General features: G+C 48.7%; 2 protein-coding genes and 1 long non-coding RNA gene across 5 annotated transcripts; 2 read left to right on the forward strand and 1 right to left on the reverse strand.

The window, feature by feature from the left end:
- The first annotated feature begins 622 nt into the window (after positions 1–622).
- On the forward strand, positions 623–3,898 carry LOC111948445 (uncharacterized). Its single transcript, XR_002874456.2, has 4 exons — positions 623–743; positions 2,518–2,698; positions 2,773–2,903; positions 3,078–3,898. It is a non-coding gene; the product is annotated as an uncharacterized LOC111948445 (long non-coding RNA).
- Positions 3,899–4,408: 510 nt separating this feature from the next.
- pgm2l1 (phosphoglucomutase 2-like 1) lies at positions 4,409–8,505 on the forward strand. Of its 3 annotated transcripts, XR_002874460.2 has the most exons (15): positions 4,413–4,918; positions 5,096–5,263; positions 5,442–5,548; positions 5,820–5,904; positions 5,996–6,079; positions 6,156–6,352; positions 6,427–6,616; positions 6,685–6,782; positions 6,851–7,031; positions 7,106–7,199; positions 7,270–7,399; positions 7,478–7,667; positions 7,762–7,895; positions 7,969–8,156; positions 8,220–8,505. XR_002874460.2 is itself a non-coding variant. In XM_023961703.2 (14 exons), the coding sequence occupies exons 2-14, from the start codon at positions 5,307–5,309 to the stop codon at positions 8,069–8,071; spliced, it is 1,617 nt and encodes a 538-aa protein (XP_023817471.1). In that variant the 5' UTR covers positions 4,409–4,918; positions 5,096–5,306; the 3' UTR covers positions 8,072–8,505. The 3 variants fall into 3 exon arrangements, 2 of the variants coding, with proteins under 2 accessions (XP_023817471.1, XP_011471543.1); XM_023961703.2 differs by having other exon boundaries at positions 4,409–4,918; positions 5,096–5,330; positions 7,969–8,505; XM_011473241.4 differs by having other exon boundaries at positions 7,969–8,505.
- Positions 8,506–9,188: 683 nt separating this feature from the next.
- Positions 9,189–10,241, reverse strand: LOC101162107 (olfactory receptor 4B13-like). Its single transcript, XM_004086600.4, has one exon. The coding sequence runs from the start codon at positions 10,234–10,236 to the stop codon at positions 9,307–9,309; it is 930 nt and encodes a 309-aa protein (XP_004086648.1). The 5' UTR covers positions 10,237–10,241; the 3' UTR covers positions 9,189–9,306.
- Between the last annotated feature and the right edge of the window lie 6,507 nt (positions 10,242–16,748).

A 16,748-nucleotide genomic window follows, 5' to 3' on the forward strand; every position in this document is an offset into this window, starting at 1 on the left:
GCCACTCTTTTCTCCAGATGTTCTAGAACTCCTTTATTCCTTTTTATAGCTTCTGAGTTGGCATCAATTCTTTCATCAAACTTTTTCAGTAGGGCTGTCTGTTCGTCCATTTTGGTCGTTTGCATGTCGACCTTCTCCGTCAGGGCGGCCACGGCTTCCATAATTCTTTCGAACATACTTTCATCCTGCAAGTTCTGCCCGCTCCCTTTCTTTTGCTTTTTAGGATGAGGTGCTTTGACTGGAGTGTGTGCAAGGTTCACTAACTTTTCTTTGGACCTTTCTCCATCCCCTGTAGTGACTTCAACAGCTTCCTCAGTCATCTCGTGAATATCGGACTGGGAATAATAGTCGTGCTCGTCCATTTGCATTTCGGTTAGCTTACTTTCGATTTTCAAAAGGAAGAAAAAAACAAGTTTACGGTAGTCCGCGATTCCTCTCACAAACTTTAAATAGAAACTTAGAAAAAAATTCAGTGTTCTTGGTTATAGAATGCAAAAAAAACTCACAAACAAGGACAGAAAAAAAAACTCTTACACCGGAGCCCGCAAAGTACGTTCGTTCATTCCGCCATCTTGCCTCCTCCCCTACGAAAAACCAGTGTGGATCGATGCTCACTCGATCGGCGAATATTGCCCAGAATGCACTGCGTTCATACCAGAATGCATTGCGTGTGACCCACAATACACTGCGTTTGAATTATTCAAAGATGGCGGACGGTTGCGCTAGAAAGAGGACTTAAAAATGTAAGTATATTTAAAAGTATCTTGTATATGTTGTAAAATATATTTGTAAATACGTAAGATGACTTGTTTAATATGTTATATTCCTCAATCGACTATCTACATTGTTTTGAAGCTCATCAATTTCGGTAATGCTAAAGCTAACGCTAGCGCGAATTAGCATTGAAGGCTAAAAACAAACGCTGTTGATAGTACATCAAAAAGCAGTGAGTTCTAACCGTAGTCATAAGTTATTAACACATTTTTAAAATGTGTTTATATATGTAGGGACAGACGAGGATGAGGAAAATCTGATCCATATGTGGATGGAGAAAGATAGCCTGTTTGTTATCAGGCAAGCTCGTGCCAGATGGGAGTGAGAGACACTTGATCAGATTTGTATTTATTTATCATTAAACTGTAATCGTTGTCATGTTGGGGAAAAGGTTGTTGAAAGAGGAGAGGAGGAGAGAGCAAGAAGGGACAAAGAGTGACAGGAGAGTCTGTTAAGCTTACCTGAGTTTAAAATATTGTTCACAAAATGTAACGTCGTCGTTGTTTTTGCAATTTGTTTAATAAATGCATGAACAAAAATGAATTATTTAAATGCATTATTTAAATCTGAGCCATTTTTAACAATCTCAAAAGGATTTTCATATAAATATCAAATGTACATATTTACATTTTCGTTTTATATGTTAACATTTATTTTTATACATCTTAACTCAAACTTCAAATCAAATCAAATCAAACTTTATTTATAAAATAGCGCTTCTCATGCACTTTGTGCAGCTCGAAGCGCTTTAACACTAAAAACAGTAAACACACAACATTACAATAAAAACCCCAACCCACCCTTCACCCTTCCCACTCCCCTCCATTAAACCACATGACCCATGGCTCCCACGTACAATGAAATATGACTATGTAACTGTAAAAGAATAAATAAATAAATAAATAAATAAATAAATAAATAAATAAATAAATAAATAAATAAATAAATAAATAAATAAATAAATAAATAAATAAATAAATAAATAAACAAACAAACAAACAAACAAACAAACAAACAAACAAGTATGGCTTGGCTCTGCTGTGAGGAAACAGTATCTGGGAATCCTTTCATACCAGGAGCCAGCCCGGCCACCGGAACATCGCCACAGTGCCCACCCAGACCGGGACAACACCGGGGTCCCCCTCACAGCCAAAAGCTGTAAAATTAGACCCCAGCCGCCCCAGCAAGGGCAACAACTGCAGCAACAACCGCTGACCAAACCGGCATCCCTGGAGGAAAAGACCCCCTCAAGAAACACTGGGGCTAAAATCATAAGATGCTAAAATTAAAAACATAAAATTGAAAATAAGATGCGTAAAATTAAAATAAATACATAAAATAGCCTATACTAAAACTAATAGAATAAATTAGCAGTTAAAATCAACTAAAAGCTAAATTAAAAAGGTGGGTCTTGAGCCTCTTCTTAAAAACCTCTACAGTCTCTGCGGCCCTGAGGCTCTCCGGAAGGCCGTTCCACAGGCGAGGACCATAATGGCAGAACGAAGCCTCACCATAAGTTTTGGTCCTCACCTTGGGAACAACTAAGAGGCCAGCACCGGAGGACCTCAGGGTCCGCGAGGGCTCATATTTTAAAATAATATCATTTAAATAAGAAGGCCCAAGACCATAAAAACATTTATAAACCATTAAAAGAATCTTAAAATCAATCCTGAAACGCACAGGGAGCCAATGCAGCGATTTTAAAACCGGTGTAATGTGTTAACAATAATCCTGGTCTTCTAGAGTCATGTGTGTCACAGTTGGAGCTGAAAGGAAAGCAGAGATTTGTCCTCGCAGACGGACGCCTCTTTACCCGTCCTACTGGTTCCTGGTGTGGCTCAACATCTGTGGCTCCCAGCAGTCCCCTTCTCTGATGCACAGATTGTGCAGAATTGAACTGCAGGCAATGATTTTCATCGCAAAGGTTGGTTTTACTTCCAGTGCCCCCAGAAATATTGCTCTCCTCCTCATTTGCCAAATGCTCTCTCTCCACCACAGAGCCTGCCTTGGCGTGGTGCTGGTTGTAACGGGCCTGAACCGCATTCCTCATGGGTTCCCTGTAGGGTGTCAGCAGCGTGATGGGATGAGCAATGCAGGGATACCCACCATCACCCAAAATGATCCTTCAGGTGGGTATGTTTGATTTACATAAATTGGGCTTTTACGTAGAACCTGTGAACTGTGGACTGATCCTTGATTCCCAACAAAAATATCTCTAAATTTGGCTTAGAGTCACATACAGCCTGCAGTTGAATGGAATAAAAAAGCTTCCTGTTAAAATAACAAGCTGCATTTTCTTTTAGGGCCTTTATTCTTCAGTGGCAGCCCTCAATGCTCCCCACGACCTTTTGGAAGGTGGAAGACCAAGCGAGCTGCTATAAAACCAGAGGTGACTAATGGCAGTTCATTCCTTCTGGGAAGCTGGGTGACCCTGCTCATCAGCTGGAGGATGCGGTCTGCCGTCCTGTGGACAACGTCACTTACAGTGGACCGTGGCATGTCAAAGGCCCTGGCTATCACACTGTATGATGTGCCACATGCCAGCCAGAAAAGAAACACCAGGACGTCAGTCTCCTGTGCCCCCCCCAGAGTGTGAGGATCCCGAAGCTGCTCCACCAGATGCTCGATGGTCCTGCGGGTCAACCGATCTGGTCTTGTGTGGGACTGAGCGTCAGCGTGAAGGGCCACGACAGACACCTTTATGTTGGCGAAGCAGTAGAGACGTGGAAGACCCTGTAAAATAGAGAAATAATTATTTCATTGAGAAAATTAAATCTGATTTTTTTGAATGTTTCATTTTATTCTGATGTCTTACATTTTAGTTTATGACGTATTTATAAATGCTGGAAAATCTCGTGTTTTTTTTTTTGGCTGGGTTTTTGGATTTTTATATAAATATTTAAAAATTAAAGTATTTTGGTTTAAAACAAGTGATATGGATTGACTCTGAATAAAAAATACTAAACTTTGATCTCACAAGTGTTTCATGTAGTTAGACTATACAGTTCATAGTCCAGTGTTGAAAAATAATGTTAAAAAGTCTTACCTAGCAGACTGTGTAACCTTGAGCACAATTAGTGACAAATGCTTAAATTGAACTAATAAAAAAACTTTAAGTTTAACTCACAGGTTGTTCATGTCTGGCCAGGGCATCCAGAGGAAATCTTCTGAGACGTCTGCTTCTCCTTGCCGTCCTGTGATGCTGCATATCTGCTCATTTTTGGTTTGATCCCATGAAAAACGGTTGAATTATTGCCAGGAACACAGACAGATTCATATATAAAGCTATTTTCAGTAAGGTAGAAGAGAAAACTACAGAAAAAAAATGCCTCCTCGCAAGAGCCCGTAAATCGTTCAGTGGCATAAAAATAAATATTGCCATGGAGTAATAACATGGGGGGTTATTTATTAACAAATACATAAAATCACCACCAACGTGTTTGTAATTTTATTATTTATAAATCAGCCACATTTTTCATGATCAGAACACAGCAGATTCATAAATAGTCTTCATAAAATGTTCATATTTATTATATTTTTAATTTGACAAATGGGTGTCATTCTCCGCGTTAAATAGAAGTAGTTCCCCTCCAGACCAGGTGGTGGCGGTAATGCGCCTCTTTGTTTCCGTGCCAAGCGCCATTTGAAAACACCCGAAAGAGAAAACTAGTGAGCACGGGTGTCCGAATTACTTTGAAAATTCAGAGAACTATATAGAGAACTATATAGTGCCGCACTATATAGGGTTTTAGTAGTTAGGGGTTAGGGCGGTAATTCGGACACAGGGCCGGTTTCTAAGTGGCTCATCTTTTCCCTCAACCTCGGAACCGGAAGCTGTCGTTCTGACGCTCACTTCACCGCCGGCTCTCCGGTTACGTTTTGGTTCCGTGAAAGCCCTGCTGTTGTTCGCCGAACCGGTCCCGTAGCCACCCCGCAGCCGCTGCGTGGACCCCGAACCAACGCGGGAAATCATGTGGCAGAGCCGGTGAGGCGGCGGGAAGTGGTCGTGGCGGACGCCCGCGTGCCGCTCCGGTCGGTCATGGAGGACGGCGGGAAGCGCGCAGACCGGAACGGCGAACCGAGTCGGAACACCGGGGACCCGCAACTGGACGCAGCCGTGCAGCGCTGGTTCTGCTGGGACCGGGTAGGTGAACCGAGCCTGGTTGACCCGACACGTGGTTCCGGCTGGCCTGGTTCTGTTGCCGGGCCTCATGCAGTTAAAGGTCATGGTGCTGACCCGTCCTGTTGGAGGTTCTGGCTTTTGGAGCTGGTTCTGATCCAGGAGGAGCGGGGTGTTCTGACTCTGGGTGTCGCGTTCCAGAACCCCCGGACCCGGGCTCAGATGGACTCCCTCTTGGATGCGGGCCGGCTGGATGATGCCCGGTCCAGACTCTGCGGTCGGTTAAGCTTCGGCACAGCCGGACTCCGGGCGCCAATGGGAGCCGGGTTCAACCGGATCAACGACCTCACCGTGATCCAGTCCACCCAGGTGAGCGGAGCTGACCCGCACAGGTGGAACTGCAACTCCCAGAATGCAGCGGTCCGTCTTGAGGGAGGTCAGTCTGTTCACTGGACGTGTTCTGGTGGTTCTGACAGAGCAGAAGGCGGGAAGCTCAAAGGTTCTGTTCTTCCATCAGCTGTGTCTCACTCTGACCCCCCCTCCTCAGGGTCTGCACTCCTACCTGCGCAGGTGTTTCCCGGACCTGTGCAGCAGGGGCGTGGTCGTGGGCTTTGACACCAGGGGGCAGCAGGAGAGCGGTTGCAGCAGTCTCAGGTGAGTCTGCGGTCCGGACTGATGCAGTTCTGCCTGCTGGTTCCAGTCCGGACCCAAGCAGCGGCGTCCCTGCAGCACCGGTACCGGGTCCAGACCGTGGACAGAGAACAGGACGGGGTGACCCCGCCCCCTGGCTTTCCATGTCACTCAGTCCCATCTTTTCTCTGGCCCCGCCCCCTACGTAGAGCCCGTGTGCCCTGTGAGGCCCAGCGGTTTACGATGGAGCCGCCGGCGGGCGCCGCGCGCCTCTGACCATGTGCTTCCTGTGCAGGTTGGCGAAGCTGACGGCCGCTGTGATGGTCAGCAGAGACGTTCCGGTCCACCTGTTCTCCGGGGTCGTCCCCACGCCGTACGTGGTAAGCCGGTGCTGACGCATCACTTCCTGCGGAGGCTTTGGTGGTCGTTAGGCTGCACTGGTGCATGATGGGAACTTCTGCTGTCTCGCAGCCGTTCGCTGTGAAGAAGCTGGGGGCGGCCGCCGGCGTGATGATCACCGCGTCACACAACCCCAAAGAGGACAACGGCTACAAGGTGAGAAACAGGCCCCGCCTCCAGAGGGTCAGATCCTGGAACAGCCTTGTGTATAGCTGATGCCCCCACCCCTCAGGTGTACTGGTGTAGCGGTGCGCAGGTGGCCTCCCCTCAGGATAAGGAGATCCTGCGCTGCATAGAGGAGGAGCAGGAGCCCTGGAGCGCCTCCTGCTGGGACGAGGAGGCGGGGCAGCGCAGCCCGCTGTGCACCGACCCCCTGACCCGGGTCAACAGCTGTTACATGGACCGTCTGTCCTCCCTCTGCTTCCACAGGTGACCCCTCCCACAGGTCAGTGCACGTGTGTCCTGAGTGTGCACGGGTCTGACCCTGTGCACGCTTCCAACAGGGCAGCCAATGGTGACTCTCCTCTCAGAGTCGTGCACTCCTCCTTCCACGGCGTGGGACACGCCTTCGTCCAGCAGGCCTTCCAGGTGTTCGGCCTGGCCCCGCCCATCCCGGTCCCGGAGCAGAAGGACCCTGACCCGAACTTCTCCACGGTGCGCTGCCCAAACCCGGAGGAGGGCGAGCCCGTGCTGGTAGGTGGGGGTTAGGCTGGTGTCTGTAAGGCGGGGCTACAGCCCTAAAGCTCCGCCCTCCCATGCAGGAGCTGTCCTTCCGTCTGGCGGAGAAGGAGGACGCCGGGATCGTCCTGGCCACGGATCCTGACGCCGATCGGCTGGCCGTGGCGGAGCGATGTGACAGGTACCCGAGGCTGGTGGGGGTCACTCCTGGAGGCGGGGTCAGATGTGTGACCTCTGTGCTGACCTCAGGTGTTCCTGGAAGGTGTTCTCGGGGAACGAGCTGGCGGCGCTGCTGGGTTGGTGGATGTTCTTCAACTGGAAGCAGAACGGCGCCGACCCAGCCGAGGGGCGGAGCATCTACATGCTGGCCACCGCCGTGTCCTCCAAGATCCTGCAGGCGCTCGCCCGCGCCGAGGGGTTCCGCTTCGAGGTCAGAGCCGCCCACTCTGGGGAGAGCGTCCGGGCTCGCCGACCCGGTTCCTGATCCGGTACTCTGCTCCACAGGAAACGCTGCCCGGCTTCAAGTGGATCGGGAACCGGATCCATGAGCTCTCCAGGACTGGGAACCGGGTCCTGTTCTCCTTCGAGGAGTCTATTGGTAACACCCCTCCCCCGGTTTTGGATCGGGCTTTGAGGAGAACCTGCCGCTGAAAGCGGGCTTTCTGCAGGGTTCCTGTGTGGAGACATGGTTCCAGAGAAGGACGGCGTGAGCACCGCCGCAGTTGTTGCAGAGATGGCGGCGTACCTGCACAGGGGGGGGCTGAGTCTGGCGCAGCAGCTGCACATCATCTACCAGACGTGAGCCGCTGAGGTTTCTCCTGTTCCGGTTCGGTCCGCTCGGATCCTCAGGACAGTTGTTGGTGCTCCTGTCTTCAGGTACGGGTATCACCTGTCCACCACCTCCTACGTCATCTGCCGCGACCCCCCCACCATCCAGAGGATCTTCAGCCGCATTCGAAACTTTGACGGCGCCGAATTGTACCCTAAGACCTGCGGCGGCGTGCCGGTGGTCCACGTCAGAGACGTAACCACAGGTTACGACAGCAGCCAACCCGACCTTCGATCTGTGAGTCACAGGCTGACTCCGCCTCCTCTAGAATTCTGGTTCAGATCCCGGACCAGAACTTTCCAGAGTGAAACCTGTCCGTATCCCGTGACAGACGCTCCCCGTGACCAGGAGCAGCCAGATGGTCACCTTCCACCTGCAGAACGGTGTCGTGGCCACGCTGAGGACCAGCGGCACCGAGCCGAAGATCAAGTTCTACACCGAGTTCTGCGCTGCCCCAGGGCAAAGGTCAGCCGTTCTTCGTCAATTTCCTTCGACTTCTGAAAAAATGACATCACAGCGCGAGTTCTCTGTGCCGCAGTGACGTGGTCGCGCTGGAGGAGGAGCTTCAGAAAGTCACGGCCGCCCTGCTGGACGAGTTCCTGGAGCCCCAGAAGAATAAGCTGATTGGCCGCTGTGTTTAGCCCCGCCTCCTTACCTCTGTTATTGACATCACTCGCAAACGAATGAGAGTCGAAACTGCTTTGCTTTCAGTGTGGTGCATTATGGGTAAGTCGCAGCAGGGCCGGCATGTTTGGTGGACAGAACCACTGAACGTTTTTTTATGTTTAGGCCCAATTCAGGGAAGAGACTTGGTTCTATTTATTCCAAAGGGGTAAAAGTCCAGATCCGAGCACCGCCCCCTACCCCGGGATGCTGTCTGTAACCTGGAGAGACTGTAAACCAAAGACGTGTTCCATAAACTGTTTGGATGGAATGTTTGTAAATGTTTCTGTAATGGTTCTTGAATTAGCTTCAGGTTTTGTTTGTCGTTCTTGTTGGCGTAGGCGGAGCTTCAGGCTGGCGGCGCCGTTGTCTCAGAAGAGCTGCTGCTCTTTAATAAAACCTGCTGATCTAACGGGTCTGTTTTTGGCTGTGAGACTCCATTATGGAGACAGAAATAAACCGTATCGATCGGAGTCAAAGCATCAGACAGACCAGGGGTCAGGGAGAACCACGACACCTGGGGGCGGGGTTAAAGTAGAGGCGTGCCCTGTTTTACTCACAAATCCCAGCTGATTAACCATCTTTCTGAAAGAATGCCTTTCCGTCCCGCCTTCATCCCTGGAAGCTTCAAATCTGGAAGACGTCTGAAAAAGACCAGTGTGGACGAGTTCAGAAGAGGCTGGAGATCCGACGGGGACCTCAGAGGACAACAGTTGGAGCCTCAACATCAAATATCCGTCAGTCTGATCGAAGAACAGACAGTTGTCTCCACAGAGACGTCACGTCCACCGTCTCTACAGTCAGAACAGGACAGACTGTTGAGCTTTATTAGCAACCACGAGCATGAGCTCTGCTTTTATTAAAGACTTTGTGATTTATTTTATTTCTGGAGAATTATTTGGAAGTTATTGAGAGATAAGAATAAAGCTTTAATGAAATCCATTGATGGACTAAAATTCTGGTTCAAAATGTGCCACAGAAGCAGCCAATCACAGAGCAGAACCGCAGAATGTCAGTCTGATTGTCCGGACTCAGGAACAGAAATCCACTCATTCATTCAGTTCTAGCTTGGACTCTCCGGTTAGGTGCTGGAGTTCCCCGCTGGTCAGCCTGAGGATCGTTTTTTTCTGTGGACTGCAGGGGGCGCTGTGGGTGGCAGCGAGGTTGTGTTGATGGACAGAGGCCATCTTTATGGTACCCTCTGGTCAAGACATCACATGGAGAGCTTTGGTCTGGTGGTGAACCTGAAGTAGATCCTGGACCGGACCTCTTTCAGGTTCATGCCGTAAATAATGGGGTTCAGGGCAGGCGGCACCACCAGGAACTCTGCCGCCAGCGCATTCTGCAGCATCTCGATGCTAGTGCCGCCATACCGCGAGAAGGCGCCGTCAAACAGCAGCGACCCCGTGAAGACCAGCAGCGCGGCGAGGTGCGGGACGCACGTCTGAAGGAACTTCCTGCGGTCAGAGCGGGAGCGGGATGCGGTCCGGATGAGCTGGGCGTAGGAAACCACGATGAGTGCGGCCTGCGATAGGTGCAGCACTGTGATCAAGAAGCTGTACACGTCGTCGTAGGACGCGGGCTGACACGCCAGCTTCACCAGCTCCCAGTTAGTGCAGAACATCTTGGAGATGCGGTTGCCGCACAGTGGCAGCTGAAGGACCAGGACCAGACCCACGGCGGTCTCCAGCAGAGAGAAGGTCCAGGTGAGCAGCAGCAGCAGGGCCACCTTCTGCAGCGTCATCAGCTCCTGGTACCGCAGCGGCGAGCAGATGGCCACGTAGCGGTCGTACGCCATGACGGTCAGGCTGGTGAACTCGCAGAAAATGTAGCTATAGCCCACGAACATCTGAGCCACGCAGCCGGCGTACGAGACCACGTGGGCGTCGGCCAGCAGGTCATGCAGCAGCTTTGGGTAGAAGCTGGACGCTCCACAGATGCCGTTTATGCACAGGTTGCACAGGAAGAAGTACATGGGTTGGTGGAGGTGGGTCTTCTCCAGGAGCACGGTGCCAATGAGCGTCAGGTTCACGAAGAGGGTGAAGAGGTACGCCGTCAGGGCCAGACCGAAGGAGACCTGCCGGTTCAGCAGGGACTGGTTGAGGCCGTGCAGAACAAACACAATCTGGGAGTTGTTCTCCATCAGTCCATCCAGGTCGCAAAAAAGAAACCGGGTTCTGGAAGGAGACAAACGGGTCAGACCAACCAACAAACCTCAGTGTTCCTGTGGAGCTCAGAAAGACCAGGAGGGTCTGAGCCTCAGAGGAACTCTGGAATATTTCTCTGTGTGGAGAACAGAGACTCCAAGAATGTCAGCTGCAAGAGAACCGAACCAGAACAACCGAGCCTTCCCAGGTTTTCAGCTTGGTCCTTTGGATCCAAACAGAAATGAAGGTTTTCTGTGAAGCAGCACGCGAAGCCGTGTCCACGGAGAACCCTCAGAAGAACCCCGCCTGGACAGTCAGCAGCAGAACGGAGAACCATCTGAGCCTTCAGTGGAACGTCGACACGCTGATGGAGCTCAGTCTCTGCTCCACAGAGAGCTGACTCCGCCCCTTTAGTGACTCTGAAGGAGGTCAACATCCCATCTAAGAAGATCAACATCTCGTCTTTGTTGGTCATCACATAACCTCTTCTTTCTCTTTCGGCTTTTCCCATCAGGGGTCGCCACAGCGAATCATCCTTTTCCACCTCACTCTATCATGGACATCTTCTACCCTAACATTAGCCAACTTCATGTCCTCTGTTAAGACATCCATATATCTCCTCTTTGGCCGTCCTCTTGCCCTCCGGCCAGGCAGCTCCATCTCCAACATCCTTCTACCAATATATCCACTATCCCTCCTCTGAACATGTCCAAACCATCTCAGTCTGGCTTCTCTGACTTTGTCGCTAACACAGGCAACGTGAGCCGTCCCTCTGATGTACTCGTTCCTTATCCTGTCTAACCTGGTCACTCCTAAGGAGAACCTCAACATCTTCATCTCCGCTACCTCCATCTCAGCCTCTTGTCTCTGTCTCACTGCTACCGTCTCTAACCCATAGAGCAGAGCTGGTCTCACCACTGTCTTGTACACCTTTCCTTTGAGTCTTGCTGGCACTCTTCTGTCACACAACACTCCTGACACTTTCCTCCAACCGCTCCAACCTGCCTGCACTCGCCTCTTCACCTCTTTTCCACACTCCCCATCACACTGAACTGTTGACCCCAAGTACTTAAACTCCTGCACCTTCTTCACCTCAGCCCCCTGTAACCTAACGCTTCTACCTTGATCCCTCTCGTTCAGACACATGTATTCTGTCTTACTACGACTGACCTTCATACCTCTTCTTTCCAGAGCAAACCTCCACCTCTCTAGCTGTTCCTCCACCTGCTCTCTACTCTCACTGCAAGTTACAATGTCATCCGCAAACATCATTGTCCAGGGAGATTCCTGTCTTACCTCGTCTGTCAGCCTGTCCATCAGCATAGCAAACAAAAAAGGACTCAAAGCTGATCCTTGGTGTAGTCCCACCTCCACCTTGAACTCCTCTGTCTGACCTACAGCACATCTCACCACCGTCATACTTCTCTCATACATGTCCTGAACTACTCCGACATACTTCTCTGCCACTCCAGACGACCTCATACAGTACCACAGCTCCTCCCTTGGCACCCTGTCATACGCCTTCTCTAAATCTACGAACACACAATGCAGCTCCTTCTGACCTTCTCTGTACTTTTCCATCAACATTCTCAAAGCAAAAATGGCATCAGTGGTGCTCTTACGGGGCATGAAACCATACTGCTGCTCACAAATCTCCACCTTCTTCCTAAGCCTGGCTTCCACTACTCTTTCCCACAGCTTCATTGTGTGGCTCATCAACTTTATTCCTCTATAGTTGCTGCAGTTCTGCGTGTCACCCTTGTTCTTAAAGATCGGGACCAGAACGCTTCTCCTCCATTCCTCAGGCATCTTCTCACTCTCTAGAATCCTATTGAACAACCTTGTTAGAAATTCCACTGCTGTCTCTCCTAGGCACTTCCATACCTCCACAGGTACGTCATCAGGACCAACGGCCTTTCCGCTCTTCATCCTTTTCAGAGCCTTTCTAACCTCATCCTTTCCAATCTCTGCTACTTCCTGCTCCACAACAACCACATCTTCCTCCCTTCTTTCCCTGTCATTTTCCTCGTTCATCAGCTCCTCAAAATACTCCTTCCATCTTTTCTGTACACTCTCTTGGGTTGTTAGCACCTTTCCATCTCTGTCCTTAATCACCCTTATCTGTTGCACGTCCTTCCCATCTCTGTCTCTCTGTCTGGCTAGCCTGTACAAGTCCTTCTCTCCTTCCTTTGTGTCTAACCTGTCATATAGCTCATCGTAAGCTTTCTGTTTGGCCTTTGCCACCTCTCTCTTCACTCTACGCTGCGCTTCCTTGTACTCCTGTCTACCTTCCTCAGTCCTTTCTACATCCCACTGGTCATCACATAACCTCCTTTTCTAAAATGTTTTACCAACATCCAAAAGGGCCTCTTTCGTCATCGCCATGGCAACAAAGACCACACCAGCGCCACAATGCCAGCATTTCCCTCTGTCGTTCTGTCAGCGGCTCCTAATCTCTGAGGACCATCGTCTCCAAGCCCTTCATAACGCACGGCGGTGGAGCTGGGCGCTGCTTTTCAAAATAAAAGCAACATTTTCCACCTGGCTGGCGTTTTTCAGAGGAGAGACACCAGGAAGAACCAAAGACAGGGTCAGACTTTAAGACCACCAGAACCTGCAGACCAACCTTCAGACAAGCTCTGGGAGAACAGCAGCATCCTGTGCAGAAAAATGTCAGAAACCTGCAGGTTTTTGGCTCCTTGGAAGGAGACTGAAGGCCTGAAGCTGACTGGAGAACATGAAGGACACAAGAACTCGACCTGACGGAACGCTGACGCCGTGTCCCCAGTTCCACTTAGCAGAACCCCTGTGACATGAACAAGTGGCTTCTGCATGACAAAGACCGTTCTGAAGACCCACAAACAGAACCTGGACTCACAAAACGACAAACCATCGAGCTTAGAAGACATTTTAGTGAAAAAAAGATGTTTAAACTGCAGACAGTTTATCCGTTCAGTCTGGCCAGAAACAAAGATTCAGTTTTCTACAGCTAAACAGACAAACACCTGGAGACAAACATCTGGACACAAACGCACACCTGCAGACAAACGCACACCTGCAGGTCAAGGTGGTCTTTCATGTTCAGTCACAGTGGATCTTTGTCAGAGTGATGCATCGCTCTACAGACATGATCTCTGACTTCAACCTCCTGCAGCAGAAACCCAACTACCCTCTGAGAGCTGAGCTTCTTATTTACCACAGGGCCACACCCCCTCACACGAGAAGGGGTGTGGCCTAACTTCTGATCATCTAAAATTATAGGATTGTGGGACACAAAAAATCATTCAAACTTATTGAAAAACCAAGAAAATCAACCCAAACAGACTCAAAGGTGAGTCCACATTTCTTTACTACTCACTATCTGGCGTTCCTTTTGTAGAACCGTCTCAATCTACAATTCCAAAATCCAGTCACTAGAAATTTCCCAGAAGCCTCTGCAAAGAGTGCATTGACGCTCACTAGACTGAAGAAAAAAGACCACAATGCATTGTGTTTTGACTATTTTTGTGAAAATAATTTCTTTGAATGTCTTTTTAAACTCAGGGCGTTAGAGAGTCTATATATGGTTGTACAGTAGTTTCAGGATGAGAGGCCTCCATACTGACAGAAGGAGCAGCTGTGATTTGCCGTGCAGCAGCGTTCCACCGCTTTGGTGCAACGATGGAAGAAGTTTAAGCCCCAGTGATCAGATAACCTGTTGGTGCGGGGGAAGAGCATGAAGTGCAGCTGAGCAGGACCTTTAACAGTACGTTGAAGCCAGCCTTAAACCTGCAGGTTCTGGACCAGCAGCAGGTTCTGGACCAGCAGCAGGTTCTGGACCAGCAGCAGGTTCTGGACCAGCAGCAGGTTCTGGACCAGCAGCAGGTTCTGGACCAGCAGCAGGTTCTGGACCAGTAGCAGGTTCAGGACAAGCTGTGGGTTCTGGAGCAGAAACGGGTTCAAGTACCCTTTTTCGAAATCCTGTTTTCACCCAGGAGAGCAGTGAAGACTAGACTACCCCCCCCACCCAGGTGAAGACAAAGGGCCCCCCTTTCAAGACATTTATGTAGTCCTGTTCTTCTCTAGCCTGCAGACCCGGGTGACGTCTGGATCCCAGGATCTCCAGGAGAAAAGGTCAAACTAAACGGTTTTACCAACAACCTGAATAGAATGAACTCAACTGAATGAGGATCTACTCAGGGGGGGATTCCAGAAAGCAGGTTATGCTAGCTCCCACGGTAAGTTTGAGGCTAAGGAAGTGGATAACCTCAGCTTTTGGTTCCAGAAATGGAGGTATGTTTCAGGGTAGGTCAAGTTGCCATAGCAACTCATGCTCTGAACATAACCTGGTCTGGAGCAGGTTTAGTTGAAGGTTAGTTTGTTTTCAGAGAGGTGAAGCAGCATGGCGTGTCCATTTGAAGATGATTTAGTGGATGAAGAAGCTCAGATAATACTTTTTCCACCGTGAGAGGGTGATAAGACCACATATGGATGTTGGAAAGAAACTTTTTTACTTTGATCTAACTTAATTATTTGCTTCAGTTAAGATAAATCATTTTTTAGTTAAGTCAGTTTAAAAATAACACGTAGTTATCAGACAGTTATTTTACTTTAACTCAAATTAATTCAATTAAGTAGGTGTAACTTTGGTGCTGCTGTTAGATTAGCACCGCAAAGGATTGTGGGATACCATTCCCTTTGCCTGTCTGGACAGATTTGGGTTTAAGTGTGGCTTTGTGACCAAATGTGTTTAGTTGTTTAGCTGTTTTACTGTGTTTTGTCGAGTTATGTTTAATTATTTCTGCACCATGAGTGAGAGGGAGGAAGAGGAGGATGATGAGGATATTTCAAATCAAATCAAATCAAATCAAACTTTATTTATAAAATAGCGCTTCTCATGCACTTTGTGCAGCTCGAAGCGCTTTAACACTAAAAACAGTAAACACACAACATTACAATAAAAACCCCAACCCACCCTTCACCCTTCCCACTCCCCTCCATTAAACCACATGACCCATGGCTCCCACGTACAATGAAATATGACTATGTAACTGTAAAAGAATAAATAAATAAATAAATAAACAAGTATGGCTTAGCTCTGCTGTGAGGAAACAGTATCTGGGAATCCTTTCATACCAGGAGCCAGCCCGGCCACCGGAACATCGCCACAGTGCCCACCCAGACCGGGACAACACCGGGGTCCCCCTCACAGCCAAAAGCTGTAAAATTAGACCCCAGCCGCCCCAGCAAGGGCAACAACTGCAGCAACAACCGCTGACCAAACCGGCATCCCTGGAGGAAAAGATCCCCTCAACAAACACTGGGGCTAAAATCATAAGATGCTAAAATTAAAAACATAAAAAAGAAGAAAAAAAAACATAAAATTGAGAATAAGATGCGTAAAATTAAAATAAATACATAAAATAGCCTATACTAAAACTAATAGAATAAATTAGCAGTTAAAATCAACTAAAAGCTAAATTAAAAAGGTGGGTCTTGAGCCTCTTCTTAAAAACCTCTACAGTCTCTGCGGCCCTGAGGCTCTCCGGAAGGCCGTTCCACAGGCGAGGACCATAATGGCAGAACGGAGCCTCACCATAAGTTTTGGTCCTCACCTTGGGAACAACTAAGAGGCCAGCACCGGAGGACCTCAGGGTCCGCGAGGGCTCATATTTTAAAATAATATCATTTAAATAAGAAGGCCCAAGACCATAAAAACATTTATAAACCATTAAAAGAATTTTAAATCCTGAAACGCACAGGGAGCCAATGCAGCGATTTTAAAATCGGTGTAATGTGTTCCCGCCCTCTGGTCCTCGTCAGAACTCTTGCCGCTGAGTTCTGTAGAAGTTGTAAGTTTGAAATAGACTTTATGGGTAAACCAGAGAGCAGGGCATTACAGTAATCTAAACGACTGAAAATAAAAGCATGCATTAGCACCTCTGTGCTGGCAAGAGAGAGGAACGGGCGGACTCTGGCAATGTTTTTGAGATGATAAAATCCTGTCTTAACGACATTTTTAATGTGTGTGATAAAATTTAGCTCAGAGTCAAAAAGTACGCCCAGGTTTCTCACACATTGAGAAGATTTAAAATTATGAAGATGTGGTAAAATCATCTCTCTCTTGTCTTCAGAACCGATGATTAAAACTTCAGTTTTGTCCTGGTTGAGCTGTAAGAAATTTTCTGCCATCCATGACTTAATATCTAAAATGCAGTTTAAAAGAGTGTTGACAGGTTCAAGGTCATCAGGAGACACGGCGATGTAAAGCTGTGTATCATCAGCATAGCTGTGAAAGTCAACGCCATGTCTCCTGATGACCTCCCCAAGAGGCAACATATACAAATTAAAAAGTATTGGCCCTAAAATCGACCCTTGGGGAACCCCACAACTTATTTCGTGGATTCTTGAAGAGCACGTATCCATACTTACATAAAAGTGTCGATCTGTCAGGTAAGAGTAAAACCACTTAAGAACATTTCCAGATATATTTACCACCACTATTGCTGTTTTGTTTTTTTAACAGTGT

The sequence above is a fragment of the Oryzias latipes genome, chromosome 13 (assembly GCF_053564925.1).
Source record: "Oryzias latipes strain Hd-rR chromosome 13, Olatipes_Hd-rR_3.1".
In the NCBI taxonomy this organism is placed as follows: domain Eukaryota; kingdom Metazoa; phylum Chordata; class Actinopteri; order Beloniformes; family Adrianichthyidae; genus Oryzias; species Oryzias latipes.